Raw genomic sequence first — 22,009 nt, 5'->3', positions numbered from 1 at the left:
TACTTCAAAGGAACGGTCAGTCACAGCAATTAATTATCATCACTACAGGTGACAAGGAGAAGATCGACAGCATAAGTATACAGTCATATTAGAACAGCAGAAAGGTATCTCATAGTAACCAGTCATTTCATAATTCCCACCATAAAATCAAACATAGCAAAGATATTCCATCATATCAATTTGCTAAGGATTATATTTATTACAAATTCTGAACATCATATCCAGTGTACCAAATAAAAGTTGCAGAGTATATATATTGTTTCAGATATCAATTACATCAAGTTAGAGAAATAGATATATTCGTATAGCAGATTATGACTTATAATGCTTATTATAAGTGGTAATTACTATTATCTATTTCAAAGTTGGTGTTAATTACTTGGAAAGAAGTCACCTGTGATTGAAGTGTTAGTTAATTGTCCCCACTTTTCAAGCAATTAAATAGGGGACATTACAAGCCGACACTACAAGACACTTAAAGTGAAGAACCAAGTTTCTCAAATTGTCCCTCTGTTTAAACTTTAAAGCTTATTTTGGCAATTTGTTGCACTATATTCATTGCTGAAATCAAACTATTAACACTCTACCTCTTCTTCCTAATTCACTTGAACAATCTTTATATGCATCCTCTTTGTTTACAATCAGCATGAGAGTGATTGCATGTCTTGTACCAAAGAAATCAGCTCTCAGGATCACCATCTTCACAATCATCAAGGGCAAGTTCTTCCAACTAAAAATCAGTCATTGCACTATCATTCATACACTTCATGGAGTATAGAAACATTCATTTCATCTTCATGTGTACAAATACATATATAGGGATCCTAGTATCTCTAAGAAAGCATTCTAGTTTGTGATTCAAGGCGGACTGTAGTGTCCCCTTTTTGAAATAGGATTTAATAAATAATAATAATAATAAATTAAATTATGAAAAAATAATAATAAAAATATAATATAATATAGTTTTAAAATATAATTTTAATTAAGTTTAATGAATGGTCAAAGGGCATTAAATAAAGAATTATGACTATTGAAGGATTAAAGGTATGAAAGGAGTGAATCAATCATCAACTTGGAAAGGAATGGAGAAAAATACAAGTGACTTGAGAAAATATAAAATAAATAATCATTTTCAAAAGACAGCAATTAAGGATGAATAGTTGTGACTCTTTCAAAGGGTAGAAATAGTGAAAAGGTGTAACTCCTCCCAATTTTAAGATATAAAAAAGAGATCAAATCATTTGAAGGGGCATCAATTCAGATCACAACAATTCAAAGAAGAAATTCAGAATGACACTCAGCGATAAAGGAACCCAAGAGATCTGGAAAATAATTTATTATTCTCAAAAGGAAACAATGAAGGGTGGTGACTCAATTCTTGCGAAAGGTGGTGACTCTTTCACCAATAAAATATAAAGGAGAGATCATTCCAAGGATTCAATCATCACTCTAACAATTCAGCAATCATTCAATCATCACTCACCAATACATCAAATCAGCATTGATTAAATAATCACTCGTGAATCCATTAAAGGAAATCATTCAACAATCATCAATGGAGATTTATCAATTCAGAAATTCATCATCAAATATCAATTCATTCAACTATATATACAAATTCAGAAATCAATCAAACGATCATTTTAGAATATCAATTTACAATCAATAAAATAATTCAATTCATCAATATAATGCAAATTTCCATAAATACACTCAGCAATACATATAATTTCAAAAATTCATTCAAGAATTATTCCTAAGAACATTCAAATATTATTCAAAGGATTAATTGTCAATCCATCAAGAAATATTATTTAGCAATAGTCTAGCAAATATACCAAGTCAGCAATTTTGAATTCTAGTTAGTACTTGTGAACCAGATAGGGTCCGGGCCCACAGGATGGGCTAAGGTTTCGAAGGACAGGATCTTTTCCTACCTTTTGGCAAGCTAGGGACAGGGTCCTTGGCATTGTCACCGGACAGGATCTGGGCTTATGGGGTGACCTGGGGTTTGGAGGGACAAGATCTTTTTCCTACCTTTGACAAACTAGGGACAGGGTCCTTGTTTTTGTCACTGTTGAGTTAGGGGTGGGGTCTTTTAGCTCAGCAGATTTGGAAGGTATTTACAGGGAACTCACGATTTGATTAACTTGGGTATTGTGCAATGATGTATTGACTTGAATATATTTAAATAGATTGAAATCCTTGATAAAACTATTATATCTTGAGTGAAATCTATTATTTTAAAGAATATCCCAAAAGGGGGACATGACAATAGTTATTTCCTTTTCTTTTGCTGTGATGCACCATGTTCTTTCACAATTCAGTCCTACTGGAAAATATTTCTACATGTTTTTTACTTTCAGGTACATCATATTTGTAGCCGTGCATCATTTTCAAAGTTTTCTGGGCTAAGAGTGGAAAACGATTTTGTCGAAGTTCCAAGTCAGATGCTAGAGAGCTTGTGAGTGCCAAATATGATCTACTAAAATGTTTGTTAACTTTTATTGTCAGAATGGAGTCAAAGTATTAACATTGATATCCTCATGTGACCAGGTGTTATGAAAGTGCAGCCTTAAAATTAATTGGCAGTTTCTGTAAGGTAATCATAGATACCCAGTCTCCACAAGGGTTCGAAGATGCCTACTGAAAATCTATCCTTTTTATGATTTATCTAAATTCAATATGTTTTCTTTTTTAGCTTTAAGTGACTAAATTTTTTCAGAGCATAGTTATATATTGAACTCTACTTTTTTGTCATTCATTAAATGCTATAATTTTATTTGCTTGTCAATTTGGTATGATCATTCATTATTTGCATTTGTATTGGATTATAAACCTGGTACATACATTAAAAGTAAAAAATTATGGAAGAGGTACCATGCATATGACCTTTATTAATGCATAGATGGCTGATCTTGTGGAAAGAAATTGAATATTCAGTAACGTTCAGAATTCATAAGATGTCATTTGTATATTTGTTTTAACTTCATTGACATTATCATTGATAGATTTAATAAATCTGCAAGAATCTAAATGTTTTATTAAATGGTTCCATAATCTGTTGAAATATTATATATAGAAAATATTATGGGTGGCTGTTTTATTGAGCTACTCATCCAAGATTTTTGGTAAGACTACAATATTCTCTTTCCAAGTCAATTATCCACCATCAAACATTGAATTATATCCGAATTCCATGTTATTGATTAGATATTTGCAATTTTGTTTAATTTCCATGTTTATTTTGGTATTTATCCATTTCTACCATACACTCTTATCAATGAGGTTTTTGTCTATTCAAATGATAAAATAAATATCACATTTAAGGGATCCCCATGAACTTACACACATATGGAGAAAGAGAATTCTTTACACATTGTTAGTGTGCAATAAGTTGTATCCATATGAATTTTTTCATATGAAGTCATCTTTCATGTCAAACGTTTCCTTGTCTAGTAAGTCACTGCCAAATCCTTGCCTTGTGTTTGTGATTGTTATTTTACTAAGCTCTAATCAGTGTCTTTTTATAGCTGACCAAAGAAGCTTTACACTGCATTCATGTAAGATGAAGATCAGAGCTTGGCTGAGAAAATAAGTTTAAAAAATGTCTAAAGGTAGTAAAATGAACATCCCAGTGCATTGAATTGTGCCAATACACTGACTGTCCCAAAATGAGTGTTTAAATCAAAATGTTGGCCTTGCAAACTGTTGGAGAGTGGCAATACACCAGGTAGCCGATTTTGCAAAAACTCAAAATTGGTCACTTAGACCCTTGAAGTGTACCTCAATTAAGAAAAATGCCAGGAATCACTTAGGTTTGAAAAAGTGACATAAACATCTGAAGTGCCCACCTCATCTGGAAGTGTTCCAAGTTTCAATTTTCAGATATTGACAATATAGACTCCCAAAACATGCCAAAAGGAGGCATGTCCAACTTTGCCAAATCACAAAAGTGGTTTATAACACTCAGACACATGCCATAACACCATGATAACAAGTCTGAATGAAAGCAAAAAGAAGGCCTAGTGACTGAAGAGAGCATGCTCATATGAAGGAGAGGCAATTTTGAAGGTTAAAATATGTGTAATGTCCCCCTTTTGGGAGGACCCTGGATCTTGCCCTAAAATCACGAATTCCATTGAAATAAGAAATGCAAGATAGTTAGGGATCATACCTTTACCAATAAAATCTCTTTATCAAGATAAATCTGGTTGAGATCCTGCAACCATGTTAGGTAACATTTGAAATATAATTTGTAAGATGAAATTATTCTATTAGGCTTAGTAATCACACATATGAGTATAATTATCATCACATCTGTATTCATCACAATAGGTTTGAATGCAAAAGAAGGATAGGTTGGCCTGAAGCAATCCTCGCACTAAGCCCAAGGGTGAATATATCATCCCCCTTGGCCCCAAGTGACAGGCACATTGGACATCCATCATGGGGTAGTCTACCTAGTGAGATTCTTGTCTCTGCCTTCCCTATTGATGTCACCATGTCTATATTCATTTTTAGTATTCAATCACAATAGGGTTTGAATGAGGGAGCATGATAGATTGGCCCGAAGCAATCCTCACACTAAGCCCAAGACCTATTCTTTGCCCGAAGCATGATAGGTTTGGCCTGAAGCAATCCTCACACTCACCCTCTTGGCTCCGGTGGTAGGCACATTGAGCATCCAGCATGGAGTGGTCCACCTAGTGGGGTACTTGTATCTGCCCTTCATATTCTTCTCTCTTATTCATCCTCTTATGACTGCGATTTCTCCAAAAATCAACCACCATAGAGGTTGGAAAGGAAATCACAAAGGGTGCCTGGAAATCCTCCTATCTAAGCCCAAGAGTGGACACTCACCCTCTTGGCCTCAAGTGACAGACACATTGGACATCGGTCATGGGGTGGCCTACTTAGATGGTGATCTCGTATCTGCTCCCCTTCCTTACATCTCCTTCCCTTCTCTACATGATTGTTTGCCAGGTTACAAATAGATTGATGTTTTAGGATACCAAATTGTTGTATATGATTGCTGATGATTTGATCTAACTGTTTCCTTTCAGATGGGTGCAGATTACATATAATATTTTCTATTCTGATTGCTATTCTTGATCCTGTTTGATGTATGACCTTCTTCTCTTCTTCAATTGCCTGATTCCTTTTGTACTTTCATATTTTATTGAGGAGGCACATCCCTTTGAAAAGAGACACCCATTTTAAGGGTCGTATCACCTCATTGCTTGCCTTATCATTCAAATCAGATCTGCACTTTTGATTATAGATTAAATGCTGCTTCCTTTTATTCCCTTCCTCTTTTCTCTCCCTCTCTAATTGAATTTGTCCTCCCTCTTATATCTTCAAGTGAGGTGGAATCACACCTTTTTATCATGTCTGCCCTTTGCAGTGGTCACAAGGTTCATAATTATCACCTTTTAAAAGAGTCACAACCCTTCATTATTTCTGCCCTTTGAGAGAGTCGCAACCTTTCATAATTATTACCTTTTGAAAGAGTCACAACCCTTCATTATTTCTACCCTTTTGAGAGAATTGTTGTTGGGTAATTAAGCATTAAGGTAAATTGTGTTAGCGTCCGCAATTAACCCGTCGGTTGTTGGCAGTTGGTACTGGGTAACTGACCAGACTCCTTTATATTGTATCTGTTTCCAGTCTTTGGACAGGCTATTGTAGTCGGACATATTGCTATCATTGTATGTACTGGCTTATCATGAATCAATAGAACACTTGTGAGTTCCATATATTCTGTGTGCTTCTGTCATTTATGCAATGTCTTAACCTGACACCCTACGGGGAAAACATTTGGCGTCGCTGTCGGGGACCGAACTCGGGTCACTCGCGTGACAGGTGGTAATACTCACCACTAGGCTACTATGCTGTCAGACCGCATTCATGAGTTCCTCACACTAAAGCACAAGGCATTCTATATGCCCCACCACGCCATTGGGTTATTCTTGGACGCAGTCCGTATACAGGTGCCGGAAGAAAGGCGAGGGTGGCAGCCGCGGGACAGCATTGACCCTACCGTGCCCTCCATTTTTTACTGGACTCATTTGGATATACACACAGGGGATTGCACCATCCAGCAAGAAGCGGAAGCCCCAGATTCAGGTAGTCTCTGCTAGCGAGTCGGATTCGGCCACCGAGAGTAGTTCAGGAGCAGAGTTGAAGGGGACATCTTCTCGATGTTCGGGTGGTGATACCGGATTTCGCCTCTCACACATGGAGGTACCGTATCCAGATTTGGATACAGAAGAAGGCGCAGGTGGTACGGTTGCCCTCGGCCAGATACCGAAGGGGACGCAGGGACTGCCAGGAGGAAGAGTGGTCCGACCTACAGGTGTTCAGACAGGGAGGCTAGTATATGCACCCGTTGTGTTGACTATAGATAGGACCGTGACACCATTACCAGCAGCAGGAGTGACAGTGGGAGCCATATCAGCAATCCCTATGCCGGGGTTTGGCCAGCTGCATCCTCGTCCCTCCCTCGAGCAGATTTCACAGGTCCCTAGCAGCAGTGTAGTTCAGCCGAGGGACACAGCTCTTATTCGGACAGAGCTAGTGGTATAGCCGATGGAGGGTGGAGGTGGAGAGATCAGGTTAGACAGGGGTAACGTTGAGGGAGATGATACAGACTCATGATTGGAGCAATACTCAACGCCACCGAGAGCCCCAGTAGGACCCCCGCCTGCCACACCTCACCATCAAGAGTTGGTTGATTTAGAGGGCAGTGACTCTCCTCATGAGATGCGTGCATAGGGGGAACCTACGGACCTACTCCAGCACATGGGTGGTGCGGAGGATATGGTGCCACAAGTAGACATTCCGATGCCTAGTTCTACAGAGAACCAGCTCACTGCCTTGACTCAGTTTTTGGTAGCAGTAGAGAGTGAGGCACGCAGACTTTTGGTCTTGACGGAGGAAGGGACCCTAGGGCAGGCAGCGTTGGAGGGTCTCCTGCCATTTGCTACTGGAGGAGTTGCTAAGGCGTTTCAGCGGTGCTTTGTTGACAAAAGATGGCCTCGCGTGGATCTTCCTGTGATGTTGGAGGAGTGGCGGCACCCTGGATAGACTAGAGAGAGTCAAGTGCAGAGCCTACTCAGGAGGATCGAGCAGGCCATACGGGATAGTCATTTGGCGCATCGTCGTGCTCAACAGGAGGCAGATATCACTAGGGAGACACTGGAGTTGGAGTTGGCTCAGAAGAGAGCCCGGACAGGGAGTATGGAGGAGGAGTTGGCTCGTGTCCGTGCCGAGTTAGCAGCAGCCTCAGCCACACAGGTGGCAGATAGGGCTTTGTTGAAGGCTAGTCTGAGTAGTACGAGGGCAGAGCTGGATAAGAAGCATACCGAGCTGATGGAGGCCATATTCAGAGTGCAACAGTCTCGGGAGCGCCAGCTGGTGGCTGAGAGGGATCTTCGCCACCGCACAGAGAAAGTGTTGCAGCTCTGGGAGCAGTTGGCCTCTTCCTCATCCACGGGACCATCAGGGACGCCATCTCTATGCCAATCCCAGTAATTTGTTGTTTTGGGGTTTCAGTTTTGCTTATACATCATTCCCATTTTGGTTGTCTGTCGTCCAGAGATGACGTTTCTTTTTGGGGGGGATGATGTTGTCAGGTAATTAAGCATTAAGGTAAATTGTGTTAGCATTGGCAGTTAACCCGTCGGTTGTCGGCAGTTGGTACCAGGTAACTGACCAGACTCCTTTATATTGTATCTGTTTCCAGTCTTTGGACAGGCTATTGTAGTCAGACATATTGCTATCATTGTATGTATTGGCTTATCATGAATCAATAGAACACTTGTGAGTTCCATATATTCTGTGTACTTCTGTCATTTATGCAATGTCTTAACCTGACACCCTACGGGGAAAACAAGAATCACTTCCTTATTTCCTTCACATTTCTTCTTCTTCCATTTACCTTTCCTTAATTCCTATGCTCCATTCTTTTTTCTCTCCCTCCTTGTCCTCTTTCAAATGAACTTTTCTCCCTTTTCTATCTCATGTTTGAGGGAGTCACAACTCTTCATAGCATGCCTCTTGACTTTTCATTAAACTTAATTAACTTGTAATTATTTATATTTTTTATTTAATTATTTTTATTTATTATTAAATTCTATTTCAGAAAAGGGACATTACAATGTGGCAGACTATGCTTTGGAGCATACAAATATAAAGACTGTTAAAAAAAAATGCACCTAATCCTTAAGTGTGCCTTAGGTTGCTGAAACTCTAAAAACAAGCAGAAAATACAATAAATGACTTTCAAGATCTTGATAAGATTAAAAACAAACTCTGACACTAGAAGTGCATTCCGTAGCTAAGATTGTGGTATAAAAAATATGCTAAAAGGTCTTCCTCTAAAAGGAAATCATAATCATGATATCCAACTCATTCCCCAATTGCCCAATTCTAGGCCTTACTACTATCCATATGTACAAAATTGTGTGATTGAACAAATAGTACAAGAAACACTCGAGGCAAGGCATTTCGTGACACAATATATAATTATTGTGAGTAGAGATTTTTTTTCAAAGTATGCCAAAAGGTCTTTCTCTAAACATAGATAATGATCATATTATTGAACTCATCCTCCAATTGCCCAACACTAGGCCTTACTACCACTCATATATACAAAATAGTGAGATTGAATGTATCGTCCAAAAAACACTTGAGGCAATCTATCATACAATTCTTCTTAACTACATGATAAATCCTTTGATTTGAGGCAAGGCTAAATTTGTTGATGTCAAGTAAGACTCCTTCCAAGGAATGCATGGAATCAAAAGTGCAACCTGTTTTCCCCCGAGGGGTGTGTGTTCAACAGTGCATAACAGTACAGAAATGTAGGAAATATGACAGTATACAACAATGCAAGTTAACAGAAGAACTCATATGCCTTTATTCATTAATGCCAAATGCCAGTACATTCAAACATGACTTCCTTTGACAATATCTACACCCTGAAATAGGAAACCAAGTACATATATATAGGTGTCGGTGTAGGTTGTCTGGTGCCAACTGTCGACAATCATCACGTAACCATCAACCCTTAACACACGTAACGTTCTAATTACAATATGACATAATTACCTGACAACATCATCCCCCCAAAAAAAGGTCGTCTCCTGACAACATACAACAAAATGGGAAATGATACTAAGACCAAACATGAAAATCAAAGCTGAGGGGGTACAAAGGGCGTCCCTGATGAAGAAGGGGTCGGTGGTGCTACTGTTGCCAATTGTTTCCTTAGCTAGTGAACCTGTTGTGTTCGATGCTAGAGATCTCACTTGGCTACCAACTGCCTCTCCCTCGATCGTTTCACCATAAAGACTACTTCCATAAGCTCCTTCTGCTTCCCATCCAAAGCCTCTAAGGTAGATGTGAGACGAGTCTCAAGGGCTGCCCATCTTCTACCTCGTGTGCATGCCTCGCCGTCTCCTGGGCCAATTCTGCCTTTGCACGAGCCAACTCCTCCTCTAGGCTGGTCGCTCAGGCTCTCTGTTGTGCCAGCTCCATCTCCATCGTAAGAAGGCAAGTGGCTAGCTCCTCTCGAGCTGTGATGGCTGCCACCCGCTATGTCTCTATTGCCGAGGCACCATGCTGGGTACATCTGAGCTGGTAATACTCGTCCCAGAAAGCTTGCTCTACCCGCTGTAGCAGCAAGTGTACTCCACCAACCTCAGTCGTCTCCTCATACCTCCAATCTGCCAACATCTCGGAAGTCTCAACAGCAGGCCAACTCCTGGCCTCAAAACATCTCCCAAATTCCTCAGCACACCCTCCGGTGGCAAAGGCGAGGAGTCCCTCAACGACAGACTACCCAACGGTCCGCTCATGAATAGAGACTGCCAATCTCTGTGCGTTGGCCTCAACCTCTGTTGCCATCCTCTGCACACTGGCTCCCATCTCTGCCAAAAATATCTCTATGCCCTCCGGCTGGCTCTCGGTAGTGGCCTACTCTTGTTGTTGCATCTCCGCAATCTCTTCCTCAAACCCAACGGTGCTCTGCAGGAAGTCCATCTCCAACTCCTGTTGTTCGGCCTCCTGATGAGAACTACCCTCATCGAGGTCCACAATCTCCGAAAAAGAACGTGGCTGGGGTGAGGCAGGCAAGGGGTCCCAGTGGTGTCATGGGAGGCATCTCTTAGCGACCTAGCCACGCATCCATGGTGGCATCATCTCCGATCATCGTACCCTTTGCTGCCGAGACATTCGTATGTACCGGTTCCTTCCGTAGGGTAGACCCAATGCAAGGAGGTTCATTGGGAACCAATGACATTGCTGGAACATCCTCTGCCGGAACTGTTGTGGCGACCCTATAGGGTGTAGGCAATGAAGGTCGGGGTCTCAACTGCCCAAATCCCGAGATGGGTACGGCTGGTATGGCTCCCACCATCACCCCCGAAGTCTTGAGAGGTGTCAGTCCTCCATCTTGAGTCAATACTACTGCTGCATACACCAGTCGGCCTACTCTCGCAGGTCGCACTCCACCCATCGGTAATCCACGGGTTCCTCTCGTCACATGCCCAAAAGACATTGCGTGGCCACTACTCTCCTTTGTACTCGGGGGTTCTCTACTTCCTTCCTGTTGGCAAGGCAGAATGTATCATGACTCTGGTCTAAGTCACCAAGTTCGAATTCAAATTCGAAGTTCGACAACTTTGAAATTCGAATGAAGTTTGACGAGGGAAAAATTCAAAATGTATATTCGAATTAAATTCGTCATATGTAATTTTAAAATTGTTTTAATAAATATATGTAATATATCTATAAAATTGCCTAAATAGTTTAACATTGATAAATAGATTTGAAATCGTTACAAAAAGATGACATACTTATAAAATATAAACCATAGTAAACATATGCTAGGGCACGAGTGATAGGCAAAAATTGCAGGCGAACTTCTATCACGGGTCCGCAACTACTTCTCCTGCAGGCCGCGATTGATGACATACTAAAGATGTGTTTAAAAAATATTAACAAAAGAAGAAGGCCAAAAATTTATAAAAAATAAAATAAATTTTTTTTTTTTTTTTTTTTGGCGAATTTCAACGATTTTTTTTTTTTTTTTGAAGTTCAGCGAATTTCAACGATTTTTTTTTTTTTTTGAAGTTCGGCGAATTTCGAACTTCAAGGATGAAATTCGGCCGAACCTAGTGACTTAGACTCTGGCTGCTCCGAAAAGAAGTGTCCTCGGAATTGTCCACCTCCTCTGCACTACTATCAGCCTCTTCTTCTGCATCCTCGTCAACTGTCTTTGTCTCCTGTTCTGTGTCTACCTGTGGTGGTCTTCATCGCTTCCTGCTAGAATGGGCTTTCCCGCTACCTGCCATGGTATCCAGGTGGGTCCAATAAAAAATGAATGGCTGTGAAGGGTCCCTCATCTCCCAAGGTTTCCAAACATGCTTCTCTGGCGACACTTGTGTGCATACAGCATCGAGGAACAACCCTATGGTGTGAAATAGCATGTAAAAAGCCTTGTGTCGCAGGATCAAGAATTCATGGATTCTGTTGGATAAAACTGTTGCCCAGTTGTACACCATCCCATTCCTCAAGCCATTCATAAGTGCAATCATGGGTACTGTCGTGTCTGATGCCCTGCTGGCTCCTGTATGTCTGCTTTTCATAACATCCAGCAGACACTACCAATCTCCTGGAACGATGTAGAACTTCTTCAACCCTCTGCCCTTGGGTGCCTTGATCGCAGCCCATTCCTGGTCTGAGAGATCACTTCGACAAATTAACCGCAGCAGTTGCTCTTTCCTTTCCGGCGACATCTTCGTGGCATTCTTGTCTATTTTCTTTCCCTCGTCTGGGATGCCAAATACCCTAGCAAAATCATCAGGTGCAAAGGAGACGGTCACAGTGCTTTGCTGGTAAGAGAAAGTTGATGCCTTGATCGTGTTGTCATATGTAGCCACCATCATTCGTAGATATGATTTGAAATCCCTAATGGCGAAGATGGGCATTTGAATTGCCCAATGCACCCGTGCCTTCCTGAGAGATTCTTTAATTGCATAATTATCTGGGGTTTCCAGTCACCAAGTCCTACATACATTTCCACTCAATCCTTCAAATGTAATAGTGTCGGGTGTGATTTTCTTCGGCATTGTCTTCTTCTTGGCCTTTCCTGTATCTCATCTTGCAATTTTTACTCTGGACTGCAACACTCGCTTCCCCTTATCCTTGGCTGTCGTGCTTCCCTCTACCATTTTCCTTGACTTTGACGGTTGGTCTAACTGCTGCAACCGTTTTCTCCAGTCCAACTTTCCTAATCTTGATTTTCCTAATTCCATTTTAATGATTTAATTGCCAACGCTTAACACTTATACTTGTCAAATGCCGTTATTTTGGTATGACTTTGCCTGGCGGTGTTGGCTTGTACGGCGTTGTACGGAACTTTATTTTGTTTGTGAGTTGTCCACCTCATGTAAGGAATCGCCGTACGACCCTTTCTTCTTGCTATCCTCCTCATGCTCTGTATGGTTGGCAATTCTTCTCTGCTTCATGCCATACGGTTTTCCATTGCTTTTTTCCTCCGTCCGCCATCGATGTACGGATTGTACCTGTGTCAGCTTATGCTCGTACGGATTTTATGTGGTGCTACCTTATGAACCTGTAATGTCCCCTACTAGGGTCTAGTTTAGTTTAACCTGTAATTAATCTATTTCAACGTACTTATGACTTAAATAACGTGATTAAGAGCCAAGTATATCTTAACATGAATCAAATCTGTGATATTCTATCTTTCTTTAGTCTATCAAGTACTTGCTAATTTATCATACTAGATAATTAATCTTATTCTGATTCATTTATATATCATTTACATATTTATTAAATAATAGATACATGAATTATTATGTAATACTGCAGAGCAGTTTCTAAAAGATATTATATTGATTATAATTATTATATTAAATATCTCTTATTATATCCATATTTATATTTATGACCCTTATATTATTCCTTATTCTGATTTGAGTATATATATACATAAATAAGTAAATGAATTAAACAATATTACCAATAATTTATGTGTTAGCTAATAACCTATTAGATAAATTATTAATTCTAACACTGCCTAAAAGCACTAACTATATTTAGTAGCTGTAAGAGAGACAGATCTGACGTGTCAGATCTGGTCTGCCACTGTATACAAAATTAAGAATGACTGTCATACATATTGCAGTCTATATTAGTATTACTATTAAGTTCTGCATAAAAACATTATCAGACTTTATATATTAAGCACTCATATTAAGCACATCACCGTACATACCATCAAGAACCAGGATGTTTTCTGCCGTTTCCCCCTTAAATCTGAATCAGAGCCTTCTTATAATCTGAGGTGCACTTTCGTGTGCCCATTCAAGAAGATTTGTATCTTCTCATAACATCCGATTGTGACTTTTCACAATTACATAAGTCACAATTACATTTTCTTCCTTAATGATAATAATCTCTGCCTTAGTGTATTCAATCTTATTTCTAATCTCAACCGAAAAATGAATCATATCTTTAGTTATTACGTGAAGTTTACCTTGTGTTGTGACCATTTCACACATTGCCCCATTAAAATGGGGACCCCCTCTTTTTGCTTTTGTTTTGCCTGTTCTTCTCTCTGCTTCTTGGATTTTGAGTAAGTGAGTTGTCTGTCTGGGCTAGGGTTAAATCCTGGGAGTTCCTTTTGAGTGTTTTTTGAGCCGAGTCTAGTCAAATTTTTGAAGGTTATTAAGCATCCTCCCGAAGATTGAGTTTTTTTGAGATAAGATGAGTCTGTCAGGAAGTTAGATAGGTCTCAGGTTAGGTCTAGTCAGGTTTTTTTGAGGGAAAATTCAAACTTTGTCTAAGTGTTAGCGTTTTGAAGATGGAATTGTACATTTTTGCCTAGGTAAATTTTGATCAAATTCTGGAGACAAGATGATGCCTGAAACAGAGAAATCGCTCCTGTCCTTCACTGGAGGCTCAGGGCGAATTTTATTTTAAGTGCAATTTCCTGTTTTTAGAAGGCTTGCTAACTGGTTCCCGGCCTTGAAGATGACCTAACCCTGCCTGGTGAAGTGATTGAAGACCTAAATTGCAGATGTTTTAGCTTAAAAGGGTGAAATCGCTCCTGTCCCTCTCCCAGGGACCAAGGCGAAAATGTTGTTTAGTGCATTTTGGTCTCTGACTTTTTTAATTTGTTTTGTGCAGGGTCTCCAGGGGACCTAATTGGACGCAACTGGATGATTTGAAGAAGTTTGAAGGTTTGAAAATGATAAAATTTGAAGAATTCGCCCCTGTCCCTCCTTGAGGGACCAAGGCGAAAAGACTTATTCAACTAATTCCTGGCCTTGATTGATCAAATTGAAGCATCAGAGATTTGGTGAGAGACGAATTACACATGTTAGAGCATCTAGGCTTAATTAAAAGCAATGAAAGGTTGGAGATTTGGTCTAGAAAGACAAATTCGCTCTTGTCCTTCACTGGAGGACCAGAGCGATTTTTCCTTTATACATACCTTTTGGACCGTTCTCGGACTTGGGCTCTCGTTCATGGCTTGTAAAAGGATGATATCTTCCCAGCGAAGGATTTTCGAGATAAAAAGTGAAACGATTTGGCCTAGAGGGCAAAAATCGCCCTTGTCCCTTACTGAAGGACTGGAGCTTGAAATTCGAATTTGCATTTTCCTTGCAAGATTAAAGTGATTTTACGATTTGAAGAGGCCAAGGGAAGTGTGTTCTGTCCATTGAATATAACTTGAGTGGGCCACAAAGGAGGGAATCAACTCAAAAGACAACAGGCGCTCATGTACCTCATCAAAGAACCAGAGCGATTTTCCAACAAGGCAAATTTCTTGCAAAGGTAAGGCAAGTTTCGTGTTTGAAGGGAGTAAGAAAGGGCATTATTGATCCATTGAAGATAATTTCGAGGGCTAGCAAAGCACAAGTGAGCTCATAATAGCAAAATCGCTCCTGTCCCTCACCAGGGGACCAGGGCGAAATCCCCACATATGCCTATTTGCCTAACATTTTGAAACTTTTTTTTGTTTCCAAGACTCAAGGAGGAGTGGGGAATGATGTTTTATACTTTGAAGGTAGTTGGAGGTTGATAAGGTTGAGAGTTTGTGTAATGAACTAGAAGGCGCTCCTGTCCTTCACCAAGGGACCAAGGCGATTTCTTATAAAACCAATAATTTCCCTCCAAAACCACGCCAAGACCAAGTGATGCAAGATGAGAGATGCCTTTTGAAAATGGTGAACAAGGGATTGCTTCCAAAATTGACGATCCTAGACTCAAGGACAAAAAAACGCTCCTGTCCTTCACTGGAGGACCAGGGCAAAAATCTTAAGAGGGTCAATTTTGCCTTGCAAAAAACGAGTTGAACATGCACTGAAGGGACGAAAGAGATCATTGCTTACCCCACAACATGAATTAGCAATTTGGAAGATAAGGAACAAGGACTCAAGGACAAAATCGCTCCTGTCCCTCCCCAAGGGACCAGGGCGAAAATGTCCTAAGGAACACTCCTTCCAAAGATCGAACGAATTAAACTCGAAGTTCCAAATAACAATGCCATTTTGGGCGCCAAGGATGAGGTTTTGAACGTAAAAGCAAAGAATACAAGGCTAAAACATGAAAAGGCGCTCCTATCCCTCTCCAAGGACCAGAGCGAGGTTATTAACAAATTGATATTTTTTACCATGCCTAGGCGCCAATATCCTCCAAATCGCATTAAATGCCAATTTCGCTAAAACTCCAAAATATTTTAAAAATTAAATTGGCATTTAATAAAAGCGCATAGCATTTAATAATTAATTTTTGAGCCTTAAAAAAATCGAAATTTTCAATTATAAAGGCATTTAAAATTAATTTTTTATTAAATTAAATTTAAAAATTTTCCTCTTTGGGGTATTATTTTAATATTTTGACAAGTCGGCCTTCTTTTATTAATTTTTGTTTATTTTTGGCCTATTTTGTCAAGTCGGCCTATGGGAAAGTGAAATGGTGAGCGCTCTATATATTTGGGGCATGTTTTCATTATTCAAATCATTCACTCATCATTTCAAGTGCGATTTGGAAGAGCGAGGAAGAAGTGCGAAATCTAGTTTAGTTGGAGCGAAGTTTCCTTAGGCGTTGAAGACTAAAGGTGGTGGAGTTGATGCTCGTGAGGACTAAAGGGGAGGCGCATTTTGCTAAAAGAAGTCTTGATCTACATTTTTGCCTAGCAAATTCACCTTATTTTTGCATCGTTTTTTAGAGTTAATTCTCAAGTGGAGGTATGGCGAGATTATCCTAGTCTCAATGTTGAAGTTTTGAATTTTGAGCTTCAAGTTTTGAAAATTGCGTAGTTAATTAGGAAATGATAACTCAAGATTTATCATGAAGTTTCCTAATTAAAATCTTGAATCTCCTTTCTATTCTATATTTCTACGTTGCAAGATATATTACTCATTATGAAATGTTGTGTAGGTGTCACAATGGCGACCCCAAAGACGGGAGCATTCACTAGTCGTCCAGCTCTCATGAAGGAAGATCAAAGGAATGAAGAATTGGAAACCAAGATCGTGTCAAAGTGGAGCAACATTGGAGATACCAACTTGGGAAACTTCAGTATGAAGAAGTTTCGAGAGGTCCCTTACATTGGAAAACCATCACCTGTCGCAAAGAGAATAATTGAAAGTGGCATCATCAAGGCAGCCGGTTTCCCTCCAGCAGTCCAGTGCCATGAGCTGATGATCGAGTGTGCTCGCCATTACGAGCCACAATCAAGATCAATCATGTCCAAGGAAGGGAACACTTTGGCTTACCTTTCAGAAGGGGCTATAAGTGAAGCTCTCCATCTTCCAGAACATAAAGATATGATTTACAAAAGCTTAGAAGGAGCCAGGTCCATGTATGAAGATGATCCAGACACTTGCTTGAGTATCATCAATAAGAATTGGTTACTCAAAAGTCGTCCTCGCCTGAGCAAGATTCCCAACACACCACATAGGATCGACTTCCAAGAGGAGTACAAAGATTTAATAACTTTGCTCAATCGAGTTACAGGGGCTCCTTAGGCCTTCTATTTTGAGAAGTGGATGTTCTACTTCATCCAAGTAATAGTTCAAGGAAAAGGAACGATTCATTGGGCTAGAATTATTAGCCATTGCTTGGACGTGCAGTTAAGGAGACTGAAGGCTACCAAGTCCTTCCACATGAGCTCATACATCATATATCCCTTGATCAGGAGTTTCGAATATGCAGGGCTACCTCACAGAGGAGTGATTGGGAGAGGACCTGGGGAAGTCAGAGTATGTGAGTCTTATGTTCATTTGCATCATCCACCAGGAAGTGACTACAAGTTAGTCAATGATACCTTCACGATGAACATCACCAGGACATTGCAAGGCGGGATTCACAATCGGCTATCTCAATAGGCACAAGAGCTGGTAAAGAGGTATGGTGCTTGGTTCATCCAATTCCAAAAGTTTACATATATTAGAGTTCATGGGTGTCCTTCACCTCCCTATATGTTGCCAAGATATCCGACAGACAGGATAGTACTACTTGAGGTGACTAGGCAGTTTCAGACACAGGCATGGAAATGGAATTCCTGTGCCTGTCATACTAGGGAATTCAGTTGAGGTATGTCCTAATGCTCCGGCCTTAGATGATGCAGAAAGGGAGTTGGCCTTATATTCATTTTCATTCTTTTCCTTGAAGGAGAATTTTGATCCTTATGGGTATATAGAGGAGATAGTTGGTAGAAAGTACAAGCATGAATGTCAGGTAGAGGACTTTTGGATGAATCTCTCAAGTGATCTAGAAGTGAAAAGAAAGATGCATTCCAGATTGCCTTTAGATTTTATCAGGAGATGCAAAGTTTACAGAGTGGCCGATCAAGCTCAGGACAGTGGCAGGCATCTCCAGTCATCCTATGATAGAGAGGACAAGGTAGTGAAGATAGATTGGAACGAGCCTGAGGTTGTGGACTTGAAGGCTTTGATGGCTCCAGTTTTGTCTTGTACTCGCAGATGGGTAGATGTACAACATCAAAAGTTGAGAGAACAGACCATACCAATGACTTTTACTTTGGAGGAAAGGTCGGGAGAAGGAGGAGCAAGCGCAAGTGAAGGCAATCCTCATCCCAGAAGCGCAAGTGAAGGCAATCCTCATCCTAGAGGCACGAAGAGGAAAGAAAGACCTGAGAAAAAGGAACCCTCCAAGAAGAAGCAAGAGGCCAATCGAGATCGCTCATCCGGAACATCTTCTCGACATGAAAAAAGGACAAGTCAAGGACAAGAAAAGAAGACACTTGAAATCGAGGAGTCTATGGAATCAATAGTACAGAATGATAAACACGAGGAAGGGCAGGCATCTCAACGTTCATTAAGTCAATCTCCCCAAGTCAATGAGCTACATGAAGACAAGAATGATGATGAAGTGACATCTCCTCTCCGAAAAGAAGAGCCATTACCTAAAGAGATACAAGTTAGAGAGACAAAATCTGCCATTCCAGATTGGTTGAAGGAGAGACTAACAAGGGTGATTGTGATTGAGGATGAAGATAATGTAATTGACTTAGAGAGCCTTGTAGGAAATTCTCAGGAAGTAACAGAAAAGAAGAAGGCCACCAAGATGTCCAAGATGATCAGAGATGAGACAGGGTCCAGGAAGTTGTAGATAGCTACACCAGCAGTGGACAAGTATGAAGGTGAAATCCTTGCAGAAGAATATGATGTAGAAACCTTTGAACTTGGCCCACTCACCGCTGAGCAGACACTGGATGAGGCAACCAATTCATTTGAGGCACTTAAAGACAAGCTTAAGGAAGAAATGGAAAAGAATAGAAAGCTTGAGAGAGAGAGAGGTGCTTGGAGAGGCTACTTTAGCCATCTCAATCAGCCTTTGGGACGTCAGGATCCCACAGTGTCTCCTGTGCAGGCACTTCCCCTTGAATCAGTTGGCGAGGCAGAGAGAGTCAAGAGTTTGGTTCAACTTATGAGCTCTTGGATTGACAAATCCCACACAGTTGTCGTTGAATTCGCAACCAGAATGATGCAGACAATCCATCGAGCTATCCAGGTCCTTGAGATCATCCACAACCTAATGATAACAGTAGCCGCCTTTGCTCATACTAAAGATGTTATCATTCCTGTTCTTCAAGTAATCAGGCAAACACCAAGGAAGATCTTAGCACAAGAAAAGATAATGGATGGAGGAGCTCATAATTTACTCTAGTGGTCAACTCTACTCCAAATGAAGGAAGTTCTTTTCGAAGACATCAGCACCAAATGCAATCAAGTTGAAGAAGTCATCCATCCAATTCAGGATAAGGTGTTTGAGATGTTATGTACTTTTCTTGCCAGGAGAATTGAAGTTGAGACAGATGTGGATCTTCAAGAGTTGGAAGAAAAGGTCAAGGTCATCTTTTGCAAAGATGAGAATGTTATCACAGATGAGCAAAGGGATCAAATGTTCGCTACTATGCTCCTGATTGAGAAAATCAAAGAACTCGAACCTGGATGGGATGCAGCTCTTCTCAAGGCCTTTGATCAGGTTATCCACTTGGAGGAACGAATGAGGAATCTTCCCGAGATTCCTATTGCTGAGATTGAAGGAATTGTGTCCAGATTCATTGCATATGCTAAGAAGGAGCATTGGAAAGGGAATAAGGTTCTAAAAGAGAGGTTGTTGTAGATGATGTGGCACCTTAATTATCATTGGTCTATGTTTCCTAGATTTTTGTGCCAATTAAATATTTGGCTATGCATTTAATATTGTTCAATAAAAAGGGGACTTTTTGTAATAAACCCTAATTAGGGTTTAGGTGTCAGAATCTCAGCCGTTGATCTTCTTTTGATTTGGGCCGTTCATTGTAATTGAGGATGCTATATATACCCTCACTCATTTTCATTTTGTAATGAGAAATTAGAAAGAAGATATGAGAGATTAGAAATCAGATTTTAGAGAGAAGAAAGTTATTTTGTAGCAAGATTGAGCTTTGAAGAAAGAATTTCAAACAATTGTTGTCTATTTTGGCTTTGAGATCAATAAAATATTGAAGTTATGGTGTTTTATTGCAATTCTTGTGGCTATTTTCAGGGTTGTTCACTTTCTTGAATCATTCTCAGTCGAAGAAGTATTTAAGTTTGAGGGACTAAGTGTTGGGCTTGATCTTTGGTGAGATTCACGTTCCAAACCACTAGCTTCTTACTGATCGTAAGAACGCCTTGCGTGGTCAACTGGAGATATTTGGATTACTTAAACCTTCAATCATCATTGAACTGTTGATATGTACCTTCATGGTAGTGTCTATGATCCTTGATGAATTGGAAAATCATTAGTCACCTTAGAAGATCGCATCAATTTCAGTTGAGTTGTTATGTCTTGGCAATATTGAAATTGGTAGAATCTTACCAAGTCTAGCCTACATTGAGTCATTCTTAGGATTAGATTAGAATTCATCCCTTGCAAACCCTACCTTTTGATCTTTTTGAGAACTTGTTAGTTTTAGGAAATCTTGTTCCTGCAGCTCGGAAAACGTAAGGCCCCTTGATGAAACAGTATTCACAACGACCACTGGTGCTTATCCACATGTAGAGACCCTACATCAAAGAACCTTGGAGTCACCCTGATTGATCCTTTTTCGCGACATCTTCAGCAATCAGAGGCTTTATTCAAGAGAGGATAAGGTACCCTTGGGTATTTTATTCTGTGTATGATTGTGTACAAAATACACGTCAACACCTTGGAAGCCATTTCTCTTTATGAGTACGTGACTTTCCAAATAGACGTGTTATTCAAACAATTTGTTTTATTATTAACTAAACTCGGCATCTTAAACTAATTAAATTATCACTTAAAGGTGATAATAATATATTGACTAAATTATCGAAGACCAGATCTATCATTTTATCAAATCGTGGCACTAAAGATTATTATCTTGTCTTGTGCGACCTGCTCTATTTGACCTGTTCCAAGATTCGTCTTGTTCAATCTGTCTTTTCTCTCACAGTCTTCCTTACTTGCACATAATGTATTCTTGAAGAATTCATCGTGAGGATCGTGAAAATTAGATTATAATAAATTGTGTTTATGAATTAATTTTAAATATATAAATTATGTTTATAATATAAAACATTGAGATGTAATATTATAAGATAGAAACACACTATAAGGTTCATCACATTAATAATAAATATTAATTGGAAAATAATATTTAATAAATAAATATTTAATAATTTCAAATAATCTTTTGTTGATAATTATCATATTGATTAATATTAATTACTTTATTTAGGATATATATATATACATAACGATCAAGGAGGGGGACATGACAGAACCTCTGTCTCCTGCCGTCGTACGATGCCTCCTTGCTTACACGGTTGAACGACCTATCTTTGTCACACCTTGTCCGTACATGTCCTCTTGGTCACGCAACCGTACGGTCTCAATTAATCTACCACTCTATAGATTTTAATATAGTCATACTATGTTGTTTAAAACGTACGGGCTTTGTCACTGGTGTCACCCTTGGCGTATGGTGGTTTTTTTTTTCTCTGTCAACCCAGGGGTACGGATTATCACCCTTAACGTACGGCCAATGTACGGGTTGGAAAAATGAATTCCATACAGTCTATTTAGTGCTCTTTTTACCCTCCGCCGTATGGTGTATGGCCTTTTCACCGTATGGTATGTTAATAATTTTTATTTTTTTTATTTTTTTATTTTTTTTATTTTCCTTATTAACTTTTTCCAATTTTTTCAATTTTTTCCAATTTTTCAATTTTTTCAATTTTTTTCAACTTTTGCCAATTTTTGCCAATTTTTCAATATTTCTATTTTTTTTTTTCAACTAAAAAATAAATTCAAATAATTACCTTTTCAATTTGTCCGGCTAAGCCTCGCCTACGGGCGAACTGGATCATTCCACTGCTGCTTGTGGTGGTAAATCTTCAACTTCGACCCGTTTACCGTCTCCTTTATCAATTGGTCACCCAATGTTGACAAC

General features: G+C 39.7%; 1 protein-coding gene across 2 annotated transcripts in view; it reads left to right on the top strand.

Moving 5' to 3' along the window:
• The window catches only part of LOC131071469 (probable thimet oligopeptidase), a 296,968-nt gene that overhangs the window by 253,630 nt on the left and 21,329 nt on the right, over positions 1-22,009 (top strand). Inside the window, exons 14-15 of one of the 2 annotated variants that reach the window (XM_058007328.2) lie at positions 2,367-2,464; positions 2,557-2,602. The exons of the other annotated variant lie outside the window; for it this stretch is intronic. Of the exons in view, the coding sequence (XP_057863311.2) occupies positions 2,367-2,464; positions 2,557-2,602 (144 nt within the window). The remainder of the gene's footprint in view (positions 1-2,366; positions 2,465-2,556; positions 2,603-22,009) is intronic. 2 annotated transcript variants of the gene reach the window in all.

Source organism: Cryptomeria japonica, chromosome 6 (assembly GCF_030272615.1).
Source record: "Cryptomeria japonica chromosome 6, Sugi_1.0, whole genome shotgun sequence".
NCBI classification, from domain to species: Eukaryota; Viridiplantae; Streptophyta; class Pinopsida; order Cupressales; family Cupressaceae; genus Cryptomeria; species Cryptomeria japonica.
The sequence above is the reverse complement of the archived record's forward strand: the minus strand, read 5'-3'. Positions and strand labels throughout refer to the sequence as shown.